This window comes from Vollenhovia emeryi, unplaced genomic scaffold (assembly GCF_000949405.1).
Source record: "Vollenhovia emeryi isolate VEMERY1.0 unplaced genomic scaffold, V.emery_V1.0 DF939141.1, whole genome shotgun sequence".
Lineage (NCBI taxonomy): Eukaryota > Metazoa > Arthropoda > Insecta > Hymenoptera > Formicidae > Vollenhovia > Vollenhovia emeryi.
Window position 1 is genome coordinate 89,898 of NW_011967225.1, and position 17,889 is coordinate 107,786.

The 17,889-nt window shown below is 44.0% G+C and overlaps 1 protein-coding gene across 3 annotated transcripts; it reads right to left on the bottom strand.

Annotated features, from left to right (window-relative positions):
- On the bottom strand, positions 1–17,502 carry LOC105566924 (eye-specific diacylglycerol kinase). Of its 3 annotated transcripts, XM_012021332.1 has the most exons (13): positions 17,237–17,502; positions 17,028–17,129; positions 12,851–14,445; positions 7,229–7,388; positions 6,430–7,109; positions 5,933–6,327; positions 5,251–5,633; positions 4,476–4,791; positions 4,196–4,385; positions 3,781–4,116; positions 3,116–3,388; positions 2,782–2,945; positions 1–2,613 (listed from the first exon to the last, which is right to left on the bottom strand). In XM_012021332.1, the coding sequence occupies exons 3-13, from the start codon at positions 13,861–13,863 to the stop codon at positions 2,564–2,566; spliced, it is 3,960 nt and encodes a 1,319-aa protein (XP_011876722.1). In that variant the 5' UTR covers positions 13,864–14,445; positions 17,028–17,129; positions 17,237–17,502; the 3' UTR covers positions 1–2,563. The 3 variants fall into 3 exon arrangements, with proteins under 3 accessions (XP_011876722.1, XP_011876721.1, XP_011876723.1); XM_012021331.1 differs by lacking the exons at positions 17,028–17,129; positions 17,237–17,502 and having other exon boundaries at positions 12,851–16,719; XM_012021333.1 differs by lacking the exons at positions 3,781–4,116; positions 17,028–17,129; positions 17,237–17,502 and having other exon boundaries at positions 12,851–16,719.
- Between the last annotated feature and the right edge of the window lie 387 nt (positions 17,503–17,889).

The window sequence follows — 17,889 nt, forward strand, 5'->3', positions numbered from 1 at the left end:
TCTCGCTTTAAATTCTCTCTTTTTTTTTCAGTACAACGGTACAACAGGTACGGATCGCGAAAGGCATTTCTTCTTAAATACTCTAAAAGAGCGGTAAAGATAAGCGAGGACGTTCTAGACATCGCGCCCATCCTCCACCGCGAGCGCGCAGTCGATTTTTCTCAAGAGAAAATCGATGAAAGACCGACGTTCGTAATTTACACCGTTACACATGTATATCGCGACCTAACGAAAACCTAAAGCGTAAACTCGCCGTTACAATAATTGTTCGTCTTCTTAAGTTGCGGTCGAACACAAAGTTTCGTAAGTTATCTACATCCTCGCGTGAAACTTAACAGTCACAAAACAGCGGCAATTCTCTCCTCTTTGTTGACTCGTCGGGAAACGCGGTGTCAAGATTTCACTCGAGTCGACATTACTGATTTTCTCGCCGCTGCAAGACGAGACGATTGGAAAATCGCTCGTGACCTAGACTTAAAAGAGTGCGCAACTCCTGCAATACCAACACTCAATAGTCTCGATACACTGTACACACTTTCCATCCTGAGACGAGGAATAATTCAAAATTGAATTGGTACAAGACACTGTCACAGATCACCTCTCGCGTGTTGAAAGGAGCTGACACTATGAATACTTTCGCAACAATTATCATTTTAAAATCTAAAGACAACTCGATCGTTCGGTCACGTTCGATACGCACCCCTTGCTCCCTAATAATTTCTCTGCCATTTTGCGGCGAGCAAAGAATACGAACTATTGAGCATCAGTATACGAATAATATCTGATAGCGAAGAAAAGAGATTACAACAGAGCTACCCTCCTAAGAAAGAAGCCTAGTAGCGCAGTGACATGACCAAACATTGGTTACACATTGGCCCAATATTTGATTGTGTTCAGCCAATGCACTGTGCTACTAGAGTTACTCCAGAAATGAAATCTTTTTTATGACGATTACATTTAGTTGGCATTAACATTAAGTAATTTTGCAACTTCGAGGCCTATTATTTATTCATTTAACTGTAATAATTAATCAACAATTTAATTGATAAAGTTTGTTAATTTTACCATCTTCTTTAGGTGACTTCAGTTCTAAATTAGCTTGGTACTCGAGGTGTATTTTCGTTTGCGATTTAAAAACACTAGAAATAGAGATAAGACTTTTTTTTGTCTAGGAAGAGTCTAAAAGATGATCCCAAAAACTACAATATAGCACAATTTTCAATGTCTTTGGAGTTAAAAAGCCTTTTTTTTCTTAGAAGGACAGAGAGGATGTACTCGCCGCCGTACGAAATCTTCACACACACTTTCTCGTAAAGTTTAACAGAATATAAACTGGTTCTCTAGGGGATCACAGAATCGATAAGTAAATGGGCTCGATTAAGACGCGCGAAAGAAAGTAATCGTTGCGTGCACGATCGTATTGACTTGTGAGCGGCGTCCTTTCTTTAGAATACGCGCAAATCCAAGCGATGAGCGCCCCAAAAACTCTACACGTATATGTACATAGATCTCATATCAATCCGACAGAAAAATAATTGTAGTAATAGTATAATAGTAATAGCAATAGTACAATAATATTGATAGATACTGCGTCTAGCTACTAATTGGTGTTCGTACGTTGATCCCTTTTTACATTTTGGTATGTATAGAATGTACCTTCGTTTGCACCGTTCTCTCGCTAAGGTTTTAGCTTCTATTTTCCCTGGATTAAAACTAACAGATTATCGATTCGCTTGTAGCACCCATTTTCGAGTGGAGACTATGAACGTTTCGTATATACGTGTATATATATATACTTTTGCAATGTGCCCCAACATGAGACAGTCAATCTCCCTTTGGCATTGTCGTTAATATTCTTTCGTGACTCAGTCAGTTGGCACAGATTTAACGTTTCATCACCGGGATGAACACTCCACATACAGTCGTCCGCTCTCTGTAATCGCGCAAATCTGACGGCCGGCTTTATTCTGTCTGTTTGTTTTGCACGAGACTGTAATGCTGTAGAATCTTCCGTAAATATATAATGGGCGTGTTTAGATATACAAAACTGACTGTCCCATTTCGGGCCGGAGAGACGTTAAATGTTGGTACGAAAAAATAAATTTTACTCGTCTTAGGAACAATTTTAGGTGCTCCCTGACCGATTATGGTCCACTTGCCGAGTACGTGAATGTAAGTAGAGCTACAAGCCTCGGGCAAGTTTACAAGTGAGAAAAATAAGGACTTATTATCGATTAGAAACAGCTACATAGTTACGTATAAATGTACGCGTGTGTGTCCGTGTATGTGGGTGTGTGTATATGTGTGTGTGTGTAGATAATTATGTGATAATTGAGTCCTAAAGAGTAATTTCGAGGTATCGACAAGAAAAATACGTCAGCATTTGGCAAACACGTAATCGTCGACGTTGAACGGACGAGGAATATCAGATTATCACACGTAGCGAATTACGTTATGTCGCCGAAAAAAATGCCGCGAAAAGCGTCGTCAGCACGCTGACAATAGCGGCTCTTACGTCACAGTCGTTCAGGGCGGTTCAGGCCGTGGCGATCAACGCTGAAGGTCAGAGATCGCTCTCCATCTCGTCCGTCGCCAATTGAAAGTGTTCTTGACCTGGTGACACACATCGTTACAATTCGTATATATTCAGGTACTTAGAGCTATATGTTTAACACTCTAGAGAAACGAGATTTTATTAATGAGACACCCTTCAACATTCCTTCCGCCCTGACGAATCGAGGGAAGATCGGTCCTACGGATCGGAAGCTCGGGATTACTTACTTTGAAGATACGCAGCTAGATCGTGATCCTCCGCAATCAGCGCGAGCTGATGCGGCGTATTGCCGTGCCGGTCCTTCATCATCAAAGACGCGCCACCGGCTACGAGCATACAGCAAATGGAACGGCGTTTATTCTGCGCAGCTTTATGCAAGGCGGTTTGCCCTCTGAAATAGAAATAGATTACTTCTCGCTCTCATAATCGGGATGAATGGAATACAGAGCAGCGCGAGTAAAAAGGGACGACTGGGAGAAACGTCGGCGATTGGTGTACGCGCTCGCGAGGTGAATTTTTCAATTGCATCGCGAGTCTCGTTCGATTCGTTCGCCAACTTACTTGTCATTATCGATCATGTTTAAAATTGTCGGCGGGGCGCAGGCAATAAGATATCTGACGATGTCCTTGTGGCCGTGCCTCGACGCGAGGTGTAGCGCCGTTTGGCCAGTTTCATCGATCGAGAGAAGCGAGTACCCCTTTTGATGGAGCTGCTTCAGGGTCGGCAGATCGCCGATCTTCGCCGCTCTCAGTATCTCGTCGCAGCTCTTCTCGAGCAGCTCAGCAGTGAATCCGTGAACTCCCGAGTTCAGGCCAAAGAGTCTGTCGCGAGGGCTGCAAATGCAAACGGGGGATTAGGTCAGCGCCCATCCCTCGCACGCCAACTTCTGCGCCAACCGCGTCGCGGACAGCGAATAATTATTATCCGAATAAATTATTCGAGCAAAGATAATTGAGACGCACGGTCGAATGAGGGTTTACGTAACGTACGTGTCGGCTCGTGTGTGTTGAGTTTTTCTTTAGAATAATCCATAATATATCGCGATACCTTTTACACCGTCTAAAAGGCACTCGTGTGTAATAAAGGTCTACGTTACCCGCTTTGAGAGCCGCCAGTGATCTTCATTTGTAGTTGCCTGCCTCCTAACGTCGCACAGACACCCTTCTTGGCTCTCGACCATTCGGATAATTAACGGCACGCCGAGGTGAGACTCTGAGAACCTTACCTGATAAAAGCGAGAGATCGGTCAGCCTGGTGCTGCGACTGTTCGGCACGAGCGATTGCGACATGAGAGTTCTGCTTCAGGGACTCGCGTCTTATATGAGAGTTCGACTCGCCGTTTTTGTTCTCGCTCGGCGGCGCGTCCAAGGGGTTCCGGCTCGCCGGGTCCCTCGGCCTCACGCCGTTCCGCCCTTCGGATTCTTTATCGAGCGAAACGCTCTCCGGCTGTCTGGAAAGTCTGATCTTCCCGGCGACGGAGGGCTGTTCTTGTCCCCGCCTATCTTCGTTCGGTCGATTCGTCCTCTTTGTCGCGGCTGCCGAGTCCTTTAGACGTTCGTCGCTATATCATACATCATATCATGCGTTTCGAAGGAAAAAAAAATCTAGACACTGGATCCGGGCGGAAACACCTCGCGTACCTCGAGAAGCGGATTTGCGCGCTTTCGGCTTCCTGACTCGCGACAATCTGACTTGGTCCCGCTTGGCCGTCGGATTGCTGCTGCACGGCGTCTTCGTCGAGGATGTAAACGGCGTCCACGGCGACGTCCGTCACGTAATGCAGCTGCTCTTGGCCACGGTCGATCCTGAAGAATCTCTCCGCGGTGCACGCTAAACAACAGAAATCGCACTTTTTACATTTTCTTCGCACGCAGGATCGCACCGATCTGCGGCATCGTCCGCGCGACAGACGGCACTCACAATCGAGGAAACAGCACGAATCCACATTGTAATCTTTAGTCAGGAGCTTCCTCAGGCTCTCCAGATCGGTCGCAGCATCGAGATCGAGCGGTTCCGCGAGCCACGATTCCGCCACTTGCTTCAACTTGTCCTTGTTGTGATGGTACGCTTCATAATCCGACATCTTTATCCTCATCACAGGCAGCTTCAGCCTGTCTAATCTCGCTGTGTGCTGGTGCGACTTTCCCGCGTTCCTTCTTTTCGCTAACATCGTAGCCTTGTTCAACATGCCCAAAGTTATGATAGATGGTAACAAACGACAAGCTTCGCCGTCGACCTGTAACACAGTAAAAATCAAGAACGATAATGTTATCGGAATAAAAACATTACAACATTTCATTAAAAATATCCCAGCGAGAAATGATTTGTTGATTGACGTCGATACGATGTCGAATCGATTTGACGACTTCGACATCGATCGACGAGCATTTCTCACTGGGATTATTATATTGAAATCTCCCATTATCCACAAATATATGATAAATATATTCAATAATTAAAATCTATTTATTATAAAATTTCAGTCGACCTCAGCTGGCCACATTTATTAAATACGCTTTGACAACGATCGATTGAAATTTGAAAGTTTATTATTATTAGTGCTGGCAATCTAGAGAAACATACTTGTATATTTATTATGTTTTGCAAAAGGAAGACGGCTTGGAATCGCATTGTTAAAGAAAAGGACTTGTGCGATCAAAGATAGACGGAGAGAAGCGGAACAAATCACACTCACCTGCATCGGTATAGTCTTCGTCGTGACCAGTTTGGCGGTGCTGCATTGCACTATGCAGGTGCCGTGTCCACGTGCTTGCAGAAGAGGCAGCTGGTAGGTGGTCAGACCGACTACCTCGATCAAGCCATCGTCCATCGCGGGTTCTCTGGTGCCGCTTCCCGCGCTCCACGGATGCGTCCCGCCGCCGTAGGAGGCGATATTCAAGAACAGTATGGCGTGGACCCGATGCTCCCTCAACTTCGGCGTCATGTCCTGACCGTCGCATTCCAGCGTCACGAAATCCGAGAGGTCCTTCCACTTTGTGAGCAGCAGGTCCTTGCAGCCCATCTGTCCGTAGAACAATTTGTTCCTCATCCTGGAGTTAAACTTCTCCGGGTGAGCCTCTACAAGTGAATCGCGGAAAGTTCATTAGACGACATCCTTCTTTTTGTTTTTACACATACACCAGAGTGCAAGAAAGATTCAATTTCATTAAAAGACAAACAAAAGGAATAGAAACGAGGTCGGAACTCTTGAGAGCAACGAGTTTTGACCTCGTCGAAATCATAGAACGGAACCTTGATCGCCCACGCGATCGATCTCCCGCTCAAACTAGGACAACACGTACCGACTTGATATTTTCGAATATCATTTCGCTAATAATAATCGGCGGCGCGAGTAAATAAAAGTCTACGGGTCTCACCTCGTGCCTCGTGAAACTCGAGGGCGATGTGAGCGTCCACACCAAGTGAGAAGTAATTGTTAACCACATTGAGCGGCAGGTTTTCCTTGCCCTTGCCGCCGTCGTCGTCGTTCTTGACATCGGGGTTCCTCTCGACCTTCAGTTGCCACCTGTCCAACAGGGTGCTCTCGCTGTCACTTATGCTGGATAAGATCTTGCCGATCGGCTCGTCCTTGTAGCCGCCTCCCCATCCCAGTGCTCTCGCTAGGTCGTTGCCGGTGCCCAAAGGAAGTACCCCGACCGCTGGCGCTGGATAAGCGCCGATTTGGTCCAGAATCGACAGGACCCAACCGACCGTACCGTCGCCGCCGCAGGCCAATACGCGCAAATTTGGGACCTTCTTGAAAAGTTCTAGTCTGCAAGATTAAGATTTTTCTTTCCTTCCTCTCTGCATCATGTGTCGTCCTTTGCCAGTCGTTTTATAGACATCTTTTTATTTAGCTGGATGGTCTACTCACCCCATTCTTGGACCACCCTGCGTCAGATCGAAAACCTGTCTTGGATTGAGCAGCCATTGAAACTTTTGTAACAATTTCGCCCCTTGATTACCGCCGGATTTTGGATTTATGAACACCAACACTGGCTTCACGGTAGCCGTGGGTATGGGCTTGACGATCCACAACTCTCCCTGATCCTTCTCCTTTTCCTTCTCTTTCTCCTTCTCTTCCTTCTCCTTTTCTTTGCTCCTCCGCCGGTAAGATGAGCCATCGCCGGACTTCTTCTTTCTGTGTGACCTTCTCAAGCTACTCCTGAAGCTACCTTTACGAGGAAGTTTCACGATCCACGACGGCGGTACTGCAATCGATGCGTGAGTGCCCAGCTCACAATTCTCGCCTATTTTCTGCACGTTGAAGCACGACTCCCTGTTATGGTAAGCGGCTTTGCACCAGCTGCAGCTAACCGCCACGATCTCCCTGGAGCTAAAGCTGAGCTTTGATTGGAAGGACTTGCCGCAATTAGCGCATTTGCCTTTCTGCGATCGTCGATGGACCCAGTGGTGATGGGTCGTCGTTTGCTCGCGATACTGACGTACCCCTACATCGCGAAAATTCGGCTTGCAGGCGAACTCTAAACTTCCGACGCAGCAGGCATGAGCCACTACACGACAAGCCGGACACTTCAACCGGGGTCCGTGTTTCTGAAAGGGAGAAAGAAGAAGGGGCACATAACGATCCGATTGATCCAAATCCCCGATGCGTCTTTTGTTCTTGAAAAGCGTCCTCTCGCATCCTTCTGCGCATTATCGTTGGGACTTACGGAACAGTCGTTGACGTAACAGAAATCACCGGACGTAGCGGTTGGTACCCAAAGATGTTCCTCATTAATCGCATTTGGACCCCAATCCGGAGTCGACCGAGGTTCACGATGACTCGAGCTACCCCCGTCTCTGCTATCTTCTCCACTATCCTCTCTCCCTCTAGAATCATCGCATCAGACGCTCATAAAACTTCTTTCGACTTTACCGTTAACTGTCAAATATATGTGTGTACATATAAAATAATTTAAACATATAGCTTGAATATAATGTATAGAGAAAAGTCCTCTATTGTACGATAGGATTCCAATGTGAGATAGTAGGCTTTCAAAGTCCAAATTCAATCACAAATCGTTTCTCGCAACGATTACACGAACTAACAATCAATTTGCCACTAAACAGATTTCACCTCAAGGGCAATAACTCCATGGTGGAACCAACAGATGGTGTCTATTAATTTAGCAGACACTCCGCTATCTCATAGGGGATTTTCCTCTATATATAATGTTTAAACTGTATACAGTATATGTATAGTTTATATATATATATGGTTCTAATACGCACATATACATGTATGTATTCTACTATAACAAATTTAAAAATTATCGCGAAGAAAAGTAATCTAATTTTTACATCCTACGCTCCACACGACGTCACGATTTATTTGCTAAAAAAGTTTCAATAATTTTGCATATTAAATGCAATAAGAAATGACATAGACGGGAAAGAGAACACATATACCGTTGTATACATAATTAAAATTCCCCTTGCTCGTGCTTCTGTCATGAAGACCCGACAAGCGCGAGGAAGAAATCACGTCGTATCTTTGAAACAGTAAGAAAGTATCTTAAAGATTTAAAGTGAATGTGCTGAATAATTGAAGTTCGCCTTCCTGTCGTGGTGAAGCATTCATCCCCAAAATTAGAATATAAAAATTTAACGATCACAGTTGCTTTTTAGATGCGAGTCTTTTTTGACGTGGGATATATCTCTGTGTGCGCAATAAATAAATAATGGTAATAATCATACCGCACGAAAGGTGCGTGCGATACCACACTTATCTCAGCTCTTGAGTCGATATCCTCTAAATATTTAATTTCCCGCGATAATAGATTACTCTTTCATTGCTTTTAATACATAAACATAGTTTTTTTTTCTGAGCGATACCTAGCATTATATTCTTCTAACTTATGGAAATGCCGTGGAAATGACCTAAATAATCATTTATGAGAAGGTAGCGCTACGCGCCCCTTTTAAGTAGAATCGTAAATACAGGAAAGAGCCGGAAATAGCGGCATGATTATAAAAGTCTTTTCCTGCTTATTTTTTCAAACCCACTTTAGACGATCTATAAGTCGCGTCAGAATTCAGGATAGAATTCTATTCATAACGTTACGCGTATACCATATTGTCTTTGCACAAGGCAAGTGACACAGGTCAAAAAGTATGAGTTTTTGAGTCTTTATAATTTATTGCATCAACTCGTAAACGTATGCACTTTTATCCAGAAAAGTGTAATTAGACAAATTTCGCCCGGAGGAGAATTAAAGTGAACACTGCGTTCAAAAATAGCGATGGCAAAGAAACGGAACGTTCAACAGAAAAGTACGATTGTCACATTATGGTGACAGGTCTATCAAGGAAAGAAAAGAGAAAGGATGAAAACAATTTAATAGACCACGTTGTAATACCTGCGTACAATCTGTGCGAGCAGATTGAACGTTTTAACTCGTTCTCTTGTAAAATTGCTATTTTCGACTTGTGTCGCTTTTCTCGTGCAGAGGCGATGCATTTTTGTTTTTATTTCATACACGTGTTGCAATACATGAAACACAAAAATACAAGATTTAAGTGTCGTTGCTTCAAACAAGAGATATATTTTAGTCCAGTTTCATACAAAGAGTACAAGAAGTTTAAAGTGAAAACATAAATGAAGAACTAATAGAAAACAGACGGTGGAAATATAAGATATAACTAATAAATTTTTAATCCAAGAAGTTAGAAATGTGATTTTAATCGCGAGACATTTCCATTGCGTATATGTATAAACATTATTGCTTATTACATACTGCTTTTAGAATACTGTGTAATTCACATTTTATTCATTTATTTATTAATGAAGCACGAAAATATTTAGATAGTTTTTTTGACATAATGCCACTTCTTTATGGCAATACTTCTCTTAGCATTAATGTATATAATTTAACTCATATTGTTGATGACGTAGAATTTTTTCATTGCACACTGGATAACATATCAGCCTTTCCTTATGAAAGTATGTTAGGCAGAATAAAAAAAATGATTCGTACTGGTAATCATCCTCTATCACAGGTGTGCCGACGTCTTCATGAAATGAATAATATTCCAAAATTATGTACAACTTCCACTCATTGTCAGATATCTATTTTAAAACAAAAAAATAATTGCAATAATCAATCCGTTATACTCAAAATAAATTATAAAGGATTTGCATTAAGTACTAAAAAACCAAATAATATTGTATTATTAAAAAATAATATAATAATGCAAATAACTAACATCATGTGTAATACATTACAAAGTAATACTTATGAAATTAAAGGATATATTTGGAAAAAAATAAGATATATGTATACGTTCCCACTACTGTCGAATAATTTAGAAGAGTGGAAATTAGCACCAAATGTATCTTCTACAATAATTTCTTGTAATGTACACGATATTTATAGTAAAATTCTTGTAATTCCAATACTTCGTAAAGAAAATAACAAAAAAGTCGAGGAGTTTTATGCTTCTGCATTATTACATACCGAGGAATATTAATTGTAATTGTATATTGCATTGTGTACTGTATTGAGATTCATATTAGAATGTTAAAGTGTTCAAACAATTTTAATAAAAATAATAGTTTTAATATAATTTTGAATGCACATTAGTATTATAATATTATAATAATGGATTAATATTTTTATAATAGTCGTACTAATAATAATTGTAATACAACAATTGTAATTAATTATAACATATTTAAAGGTTTTGTAAAAATATTATGTGTTAAAATACATATTATGTGTTAAAAAACAAAAATTATAAAAAAACTGAAGTAAAATAAAAAGATTGAAGAATATAATTTTTACATAAACTATTATTTAGAAAATTAACTGCTTACATAGAACTACTAAAAAATAGAGAAATTGGATAGAAACTGAAAACAAACTGGTCAAGAAGTTTTAAAAAACTGATTAGAAACTGACACAACGCACAAAAGTAATTCGAGTAAAGATCTGTAAGGCGAAAAATTACATGTAGTTTGAACTTACAAATCTTATTAATATCTTTTAATAATGTAGCGAGCGTGGCACACAGAAATTTGCGCTGCTTAGTAAATAAATGATCCGAGTTCGAAACCAGCCAGAACGCGCTGGTTTTTTCGGGCGCCGTCTTTTCGAAAGAGAAGTGGTAACCACCGATAGTATCTCGCCACACATATACCCCTTTAGCGGCTAACGAGAGGGGATTGCCGGTGTATATTATAGGCAAAACAAGTCCACGAACTCCAAGACTCCACGAACAAGTCGCCCAGGCGCGGCAGTGCCGGAGACCCCGGACATCTCCAAAGAGCAGCAGATTTTATAAAGGCGTTCATCTATAGAGGAGTCTTGGAGTTCGTGGACTTGTGTTGCCTATACACCGGCAATCCCCTCTCGTTAGCCGCTAAAGGGGTATATGTGTGGCGAGATACTATCGGTATTACCACTTCTCTTTCGAAAAACGGCGCCCGAAAAAACCAGCGCGTTCTGGCTGGTTTCGAACTCGGATCATTTATTTACTAAGCAGCGCAAATTTCTCTGTGCCACGCTCACTACATTATTAAAAGATATTAATAAGATTTGTAAGTTCAAACTACATGTAATTTTTCGCCTTACAGATCTTTACTCGGATTACTTTTGTGCGTTGTGTCAGTTTCTAATCAGTTTTTTAAAACTTCTTGACCAGTTTGTTTTCAGTTTCTATCCAATTTCTCTATTTTTTAGTAGTTTCTATGTAAGCAGTTAATTTTCTAAATAATAGTTTATGTAAAAATTATATTCTTTAATCTTTTTATTTTACTTCAGTTTTTTTATAATTTTTGTTTTTTAACACATAATATTTTTACAAAACCCTTAAATATGTTATAATTAATTACAATTGTTGTATTACAATTATTATTAGTACGACTATTATAAAAATATTAATCCATTATTATAATATTATAATACTAATGTACATTCAAAATTATATTAAAACTATTATTTTTATTAAAATTGTTTGAACACTTTAACATTTTAATATGAATCTCAATGCAGTACACAATACAATATACAATTACAATTAATATTCCTCGGTATGTAATAATGCAGAAGCATAAAACTCCTCGACTTTTTTGTTATTTTCTTTACGAAGTATTGGAATTACAAGAATTTTACTATAAATATCGTGTACATTACAAGAAATTATTGTAGAAGATACATTTGGTGCTAATTTCCACTCTTGTAAATTATTCGACAGTAGTGGGAACGTATACATATATCTTATTTTTTTCCAAGCATATCCTTTAATTTCATAAGTATTACTTTGTAATGTATTAGACATGATGTTAGTTATTTGCATTATTATATTATTTTTTAATAATACAATATTATTTGGTTTTTTAGTACTTAATGTAAATCCTTTATAATTTATTTTGAGTATAACGGATTGATTATTGCAATTATTTTTTTGTTTTAAAATAGATATCTGACAATGAGTGGAAGTTGTACATAATTTTGGAATATTATTCATTTCATGAAGATGTCGGCACACCTGTGATAGAGGATGATTACCAGTACGAATCATTTTTCTTATTCTGCCTAACATACTTTCATAAGGAAAGGCTGATATGTTATCCAGTGTGCAATGAAAAAATTCTACGTCATCAACAATATGAGTTAAATTATGTACATTAATGCTAAGAGAAGTATTGCCATAAAGAAGTGGCATTATGTCAAAAAAACTATCTAAATATTTTCGTGCTTCATTAATAAATAAATGAATAAAATGTGAATTACACAGTATTCTAAAAGCAGTATGTAATAAGCAATAATGTTTATATGTATATTTGATACGCGTTCCAATAATACGTATCAATGTTATGCAAATCATAAATTTTTACATTTAGAAATGGAAATTTTATGTGCCCCGCGTCTATGTCCATTTTTATTCCAGAAAAGTCAATATCTCTACCGTCTTTTTAACAACAAGATTAAGTCTATACTATATTCAAGATGCATAATTTCATGGCGAAATCAAAAATTAAAATGCAAACAAAACAATTTAATTATATACAGGTCGATTCATGCATCGCACGATAACTGAGAAATTTAAAGATTGCTAAAGTAAGGAAAGAAGAAGATAAATAACGACGACAAGCGATATTATTTGCGACAGGTGCATCCTAGATTTGACGATAAGTAAATAAAATGTAAGTGCTAAAGTGGCGCAACAGAATTAAGACGTCCAACTTAGAAATCTATTCGTCAACGCAAGGGAAGATCGCGTTGTACGACGTGATTAGGGCAGAAGAACACTCCGAGGGGTCGCGGCTCCATCCAATCAGACGTACCCACCCTATCGAAGGTCGCGGTTCCTTTCCCGGTAGCAGCGCCGTGTATCTCGTCCTCGCGTCCGTCGGCAGCACGATGTCGACGCTCTTCGACCTGATGCTCTGCTGCGGCACTGCCAACGAGTCCGCGTCGGCAACGCCGCCGTTTTTATTGTTATTAAAACACGAATCCACGGAAGCGGCGCGGTCCCGCTTCAGCTCCGGCACGGTCAGGAAAATGTCACGCACGACGAATTTGCCTCTGCTCGGTTCGACGGTCTCGTTCTCCTCGTCGTCGTCGTCGTCGTCCGCTTCCGACGCGGTCGCGGCTGACGCGAGAGCGGGCAGATGCTCCAGGGGAAAGGTGGTCAGGGCCTCCTGCCTGGACAGCCTGCGCTGCCTCTCCGGGAACTCTGGCCTGACTTCCAAGTCCGGCTCGGCAGGCGCATCTTCCGTTACCTCGACGCATCGTGACTCGCACGGTTCATTGTCGGACGTCAGGGTAACCAGGATCTCCGGGCTGCCCTCCCTCTTGGTTTCATCCTCGCGATCCGACTCGTTCTCGGACAGCTCGGTGTCCGAGGTCTCGTGGACCTCGCCGGCGTCGGCCTCCTCCCTGGAGATATCCTCGGCCAGCCAGAGGTTCCGGTACTCCTCGACGCAGGCACAGTGGTAGCATCCGGAGACTTGGATGATCGGCGTGTCCGGTCGCTCGATGCCACCCGCTGGCAACTGCTGACTCGGGGACGAGCCGGAACTCGCGGAGTACGCGTCGAAGCTCTTGGAACGCTGACCGGTCAGCTGCGGCACCTTCAGGGTCGAGGAGCCCCTCCTGCCGCGCACGGAGTCTTGAGATCTCGCCGGGGAACATGTGGAGGACGAGGAGGAGGTACGGTCGTCCTGCCTCTTCGTCTGTAGCTGTATCTCGTCGAAGGAGGCTGACCTGATCTGCTTCGGCACCTCGAGGCTAGACTGGGATTTCATTTCCGCCCCCGTGGGAGTGCGCGACCTTTTGAAGGTCGAGCGCAACTTCTGCATCGTCGCTTGATAGCTACCTGGTGATAGCTACCGCGACGCCGGACGTTCCGCTGTTCTCTAATGGAAATGACCCCCCGGAGACACGGGAGGCCGCGTTGCTTTCCTCGCTCTCTTCCTCGTCCCCGAGACTGGATTTGCCGCCGTGTTCCGCTCCGTGTTCCTGGATCGTCTTCCGCTTGCCCGACGACTGGATCGTCTGATTATACTTCGAAAACAACGATGACGACGACGATGCGACCGTCTCTTCTTTCAGCTTGGACTTAGCTGCCGATTTGCAGCCCATTCTAAGTACCTTCGCCGCCAGCGTTACACTGAAATTCTGGAGTCCTCGAAAGTACTCGAAAAACCGCCCGAATAATGGACGTCAATCGTCAGATCACAATGGAAAAGCGATGTCGGGAGACGGATGTTCGTCCGGAATACAGGCTGGAGCTTGCGGTCGTTTCCCCAAGTTTCCGGCACGATCTTCCGTATGAAGGAGCCTCGCTTCGAAGCGTCCCAAGTCGCTTGTGTAGAAACGTACGGTCCCTGTCGATTTCGATTCGTTGCCAGTCGACGTTGCCCCAAACGTTTTGCCCACCGCTTTCGCAATATTTCGGGATTACTTTGAAATTACGCGGGAACGAAATTTGGAGCGGGGAATCTCCCGGTAATTTCCCAGCAATTTGCAGCGAGGCTTTGCGGCTCGAAATATCAAACGTCGAGATATCAGGTGCGACGGCCAGCGGCGCGCCTGAATCACAATGAAAGCTATCTGGTTATATTCGACGAGAGTGACCCCGGCAAACTCGGATGGTGATTAATCTACGTGGGTGAACTTTCATCATTTGTTCACCTCCTGCATTTGTCCACCTCGCATCCACTCTCGCACTCAATTACTCGTTCTCTCTCTCTCTCTCTCTGTTTTTCTCTCTCTCTCTCTCTCTCTCTCTCTCTCTCTCTCTGTCTCTCTCTATCTATCTCCCCTTTTCTTTCCTGCCGCCCCTCACGGCGCGGCTCTCTCCTCTTGAGTGACTGGCACCATCGATCGAGTTTTCCAGCACCGGAATTTATTTTCGCGGTGACGCGTGATAATCGGGGTCGCCGATACGACCAAGTCGTGAGCCCCGCTGCCGCGGCACGAGGCGCAATCGTGCCTCGGCGATTCCGTGACCGGGGATCGATTGATCCACATTGTCACCGTCACGAGACGTCTCAGAGTCGGGCCCGAGCGCCTTCAAGATTCCGCGCTCGTCATCGACGTGGGTCCCTCGTTGAGGATATCGACGATCGATCGCACGTCGACGGTAACGAGGGCCAGGACTCCGCGAATTCTTTTGGGACGTCGTTCGGTGCTACGAGCACATCGACAGGTATTCACCGAAATTGCTAGTTGCTCCGAACGACCTTCTCCACGTTGATCGATCTATACGCTCGATCAATGATAGAGCACATTCCACGGGGGTTCGCGCACCGCTCCATTCTCGTCACCCTCGAGATTCCTCTCTTTTTCTCTTTCTTTCTTCCTGTCTCTCCCTCTCCCTCTCTCTCTCTCTCTCTCTCTCTTTCACTCACCCTCTCTCACCCTCTTTCCAACGCAATACCTTTCGAATAAGGAACACCTACGCACTGTCCACGAGCCGAACGCCTCGTCTCGCGCGAGGGGTGAGTTCAACGTGGTCCTCTCCTTCCGAAATTTTCGTCCCTCGCCCGTGGTCCCTTGGGAGCGCGCATACCGAACGGCCCTCCGAGTCCTCGCCCTGTACAGGTCGCGCTCCTCCTCGCGACCCGCGGTAAAAACATACGGTGGCACGAGCTCTCGAACGAGGCGACGGCGACGGCGGAGGCGACGCGACGCTGCGCGGCGAGTTTGCCGGTCGGACTAACGCAAGCCAGGGCTCGTCGATGACCGATGTCGACAGGGGTGAGAGAGAACGCGGGCGGTTGTACGTGTGCGCCCTGCGTCCTTCTCCGGCCTCCCCCTCGTCATGGTCCCCGCTCATGCGCCCTCCGCGACGGATCACCTCTCGCGGAGGTGTCACGACCATGCGCGCAATAATATAAAGCGTATTAGCCAGGAATCGAGGTTCATACGGTAAAAAAATACAGAGTGAGAGAGAGAGAGAGAGAGAGAGAGAGAGAGAGGGGTGGGCGCGGGGAGAGAAAGAGTCTGCACGAGACCGGTAGTCATCGAGCTGTGTTAATGGCGTTTGTATTATTCGGATATTTGAGATATACGAATATCATGTTTCGCAACGTTTTGTTTGTTCATTTGAAAATACGGATTTAATAGGAATTTATTGGATATAGTCGAAATTGCTCGCTCGCTCTCTCTCTCTCTCTCTCTCTTTCTCTCTCGTTTTCAAAGAAAGTACCGTTTTCACTCGCGTAGCTTTCCCATTATAAAATAAACTCTCGTAAAGTAAATAGCGTGAAGCAAAATTACAAAACCGCGTTTTACCGAACGCCCCTCATTCTCTCTGACGTCTTTGAATGTATCAGCGGCCCGGAATCGGCGCCGCGCGTTATGTTCTCGTATTCGCGCGAATTGCGAATTGCGAACCGCGGATTTTCGCCCTCGGCGTGTGACCTCGAAGAATCTGCAGGTGCGATGTAGGTTGCAGGTCTGAAGCGTTGCGACAGTCGAGTCGGCAACAGTCCGGCGTGGTCGGGAAGTCAAAGCGCGGAACCTTCAATTTGGCGCAATTAACGGCCGCGAGACGTTACTCGAATCGTAATCTCGATGGAAAAGGAAAAAAAAAAATGCGAACCGAGTCCTTTTGACTCTGTCGTTCTCTTTCACGTTACGAGCAACCATAGACATGGTAAATATAGACCGAGCGTCCCATTGAATAAGCTGAAGCTCGTGAAGAGAGAGAGAGAGAGAGAGAGAGAGAGACAGACAAGATTTAAGAAGACTTTCTTTCTCTGTCTCACCATCGCGACAAGGGAGAATCACACCTGTGTAGTACTGCGCAGGCGCGATTCTTTTCTTTTACGATGGTGTAAGACAGAGAAAGAAAGTCTTCTTAGATCTTCTCGCTCTCTCTTTCTCTACAAGCTTCAGCTTATTCAATGGGACGCTCGGTCTATATTTACCATGTCTATGCGAACAACCGAGTGCTCTTTCGTCTGAAAAGAGAGAGATCGCTCTGCAGGAGATCCATAGTTAGGTGACTGCTGACCTTATCTCCGAATCGGACGGTATAGGGTCTTCGCGGCATCGTAAGTTCGTGCCCTCCGCGAAATGCACCCGTTGTCCTAGCTTCGGGGCCAACTCGAGCAACCTACAATGCACACGAGAAACGCCCAGATGGTGGAATACGGTCAGCACACGAGGAGCGCAACGTCTACGGGATGGACGGTTCTTTTAGCCATCTCTTAGCCGTCTCACCTTCGAACACGCTCCCGCTAAGGTACCGACCGGCGCGGATCGACAGCTCAGTGTAAAGGGATTTGTAGCCGGGTCATCCGAGGGGTGTTGTTTATTATTTCGAAGTGTTCTTCAGGCATTACTCTTATCTGTATGTGATTGTGTAAATGTACTCATTATATACAGCACGTAGCTTCGGCAGTGTAAAGGCTTCGCACATTCGTCGAGTGTGATCGCTCGGACGCTCCCGGATCGGTAACGTTCGAGCTTCAGGTTCGAACGAAATCTATGATTGGCGGCATTGTTTCCGCGTAAAACGTGGCGTGCGGAGAATCACTTTGTACGGCACGCCTCGTGAGCCGTCAGCTCTTTTCCTCTCCTAAGCCCACGAAGACGGATTGTGTAACAAACGAAATTTAATAGCCTCCGAAGAGGCTCTCAACGGAGAACGTTTCACCTTAAAGTTTCAGGTGTGGAGTTTAATGGAAGGTCTTTAGCGCCTTACGTTGCAACGGGCTATATTTACAACGAACTCAATGGAACAGCTAACAAGTTCCGATCGCGTAATAACTTGTCATTAAACAAGGTGAATCATAGATTTCGCGTAGGAGCGCCGCAAACCGCTCGAATTACCGTCTCGCGATGGAAAAGACCGTTCCAGACGGATCGTTAAT

Coding starts and splice junctions, on each gene's coding strand:
- LOC105566924 (XM_012021332.1), bottom strand. CDS start 13,863: ATGCAGAAGTTGCGCTCGACCTTCAAAAGGTCGCGCACTCCCACGGGG. Junction 4,792..5,250: donor CGAAGACTATACCGATGCAG/GTGAGTGTGATT, acceptor ACTGTGTTACAG/GTCGACGGCGAAGCTTGTCG. Junction 2,946..3,115: donor AACATGATCGATAATGACAA/GTAAGTTGGCGA, acceptor TTTCTATTTCAG/AGGGCAAACCGCCTTGCATA.